Here is a 2865-nt window from a genome sequence, read left to right as displayed (position 1 = left end):
TCCCTACATATCAAAAGTGATTTCAATAAAATGAGTTTGAATTATAATCTTGAATTCCATAAAGTGTTCTTCTATTGTACATATCAATACCTCTGTTTTTTGATATTTAGTGCACAGGTGATAAATATTTTAGTGTAAAGTTTTGAAATTAGGACTAGAGTAACATTTATTTATTATTTCAAACCTAATCCAAAATTTTTCCCCTGTCCTGAATTAATTTACAATTATCTAAGCAACATAAAGCAACAGAGGTTACCATCATTGCATTTTGACTAACTTAATGAAAGAAAAAGATGGCCAGCTAGAGCAGAAGCAATAACCAAATAAGTAATATTATTAAATTTTATTAAATGAAGAATGACATGCTATTTCAGACTGGATGTGTAATTTGACTTCCTAGTAGAAAAAATGAAATGAGAAACACATACCTTAGACACTTGTCAGCAATATTTCTAAGCTCAGAAAACAAAGAAAAGTAATCTCACAACATTGGGCACAAGGTAAAAGGAATTAAACTAGCATCACATTTCTCTCTGGCAGGACTGAAAGCAATAGGACAGTCCAACAGAGCTTACAAAGTTTTGGGAGAACGGAATTAAAATTTAATAGTCCTGTGACAACAGAGGGATTTTTAATGTGGAAAGGCAACATTTTTCCATTGTTGACACACGAGACCGCCTCTAAATGAATACCTCCCACATACATTTTTCTTTACTTTTTGAAAAAAGTGGTATTCCAGTACCCTACTCCTCCCATTAAAGTAGACGGACAATGTCATTTTAGAAAGAACATTTATCTAGAATATCAAATCTAAATAGAGATTATAGTTTCCCTATAACATAAGTTTTAGAAAAAATTAACATAATGCATAGAATATCTTAGGAACATCAAAATCAAAGTAGCTACATTTTGGATGTTTTTTTTTTTTTTTTATAAAACTTTGTATTATAAAATAAGATGTACATAAACCTGGCCTTACTGTCGTGCTCTTTCATAATGTATAAAAATATCAAATCACTGTGCTGTACACCTGAAACTAATATAATATTGCATGTTAATTATTACTAAATAAAATGTATCAATAATCTATAACTTTGGTTTGAGATTTTATAAAAAATATTAAGGCTGAAGGCTTAAAAACAGATAATTGAACAAAGGAAACCAGAAGATCAGACCAATAATTATAAGTATAGAAAATAAAAGGCAAAACATGAAAATGTAGCTATCCTTTTTGTTTACAGCTCATAGAAAATTAAAGACAATGCAGCAGTGCTTTATATCTTCTAAAACCAATCAATTAAAAATTATAAAATTGAATACTGATAAATTTGGTTAATTTGGGATCATTCATATAATGTTGACTAAATCATACACTAATTTTCTTTTAGGAAAATAGTAACACAAAGAGACCCAAATTATACATTTTAAGAAGTAAAAATTAAATATAAAAGTAACTACAAATCTGTATTACCAGATTAAAACAGATAAGCAATTGAGAAGAAATAAAATACTTTTTTCAGGAGGATATATTTTCTATCAGAAACCTCTTCATAAGAACATCATAACTTCTCTAATTTTTTTTAAGTATACCTTCTGTAAAATATTATATAGCCATAAGTTTTAATTATGCAGAGTATGAGGGAGAACAAATATGTTCACAATATAAGTAAAATATGCATTTATTTGCATGAGAAAATAATAAATGTTTTTTATTTAAACATGTTACTAATTCATAAGTTGTGAGTGCTTACAATAAATTCAGTACACACATAGTACAATTCACTTAATAGTGTTTGGATTGGTTGGAAATCAGCTGATTTTCTTTATATTAGTTAGCTATTCTTAGGCCAGGTCTGTTTAAAAGCAACCTAGATTTTCAATTCTCCCAAACAGTATAGATTTTGACTTTGAAATACCCACAAAAATAACATGAAATTTAGAACTACGAAAACAAAAGTAACTTACTCCATTTCCTCTGCATTTTGTAGTGGCATTACAATTATACCCCATTAAAGGAACTTCTTTGCAGGTTTTATTTATACAATACTAAAACAGAACAAACAATACTTCATAATTATTCACAAATTTGATGTGAAGAAAGAATTAACTGTTATATATGTACAAAAGATTCTCTTGTTGAGACTTTTTATTATGTATTACTCTGATATTGGTACAAAGATTCTGGCATTCCAATACAAAAATAAACAATAATAACTTTAAGAAACCCCCCCTGAGAGTGCTTGCCTTAACATAGTTTATGTAATAATGTCATATAATTTTGGTTTTGATACTTACAATTGGGAATTGAATTGAGAATCACCATCAGGGGAGTTAATGTTCTGTTATGAATAATTGGTTAGATTAATATTAATGATTTGTCCCCTCAAAAACTGAAACTGGAACATAATTTATTAATTTAGTTTGGGTTTTAAATATAAATTAATATTTTGGATTATAAATTATCATGAATCCCTGTTATAATATTGATCTGAATAATCCAGCAAGAGAAATATTTTAACTTAATTTGGATCCATTGCAAAACACTTCTTACGTCAAAGTGGGTAATCCAGTGGTAAATTACTCACTTTTTCCCTCATTTACCTTTTTCTGTTTTTTAAACTAGGCTCCTAGCTTATGTTCTTTTGACTTCTTTAAAAATATCAGCATAGGGCTTCCCTGGTGGCGCAGTGGTTGAGAGTCCACCTGCCGATGCAAGGGACGCGGGTTCGTGCCCCAGTCTGGAAGGATCCCACATGCCGCGGAGAGGCTGGGCCCGTGAGCCATGGCCACTGAGCCTGCCCGTCTGGAGGCTGTGCTCCGCAACGGGAGAGGCCACAACAGTGAGAGGCCCGTGTACCGCAAAAA

The 2865-nt window shown here is 30.7% G+C and overlaps 1 protein-coding gene across 1 annotated transcript in view; it reads right to left on the bottom strand.

Annotated features, from left to right (window-relative positions):
- The window catches only part of LOC103071063 (disintegrin and metalloproteinase domain-containing protein 18), a 74255-nt gene that overhangs the window by 7846 nt on the left and 63544 nt on the right, over window positions 1–2865 (bottom strand). The window contains exon 17 of the mRNA XM_007447946.1: window positions 1966–2046. Within this exon, the coding sequence (XP_007448008.1) occupies window positions 1966–2046 (81 nt within the window). The remainder of the gene's footprint in view (window positions 1–1965; window positions 2047–2865) is intronic.

Source organism: Lipotes vexillifer, unplaced genomic scaffold (assembly GCF_000442215.2).
Source record: "Lipotes vexillifer unplaced genomic scaffold, Lipotes_vexillifer_v1.1 scaffold2205, whole genome shotgun sequence".
Taxonomy (NCBI): Eukaryota; Metazoa; Chordata; class Mammalia; order Artiodactyla; family Lipotidae; genus Lipotes; species Lipotes vexillifer.
The sequence above is the reverse complement of the archived record's forward strand: the minus strand, read 5'-3'. Positions and strand labels throughout refer to the sequence as shown.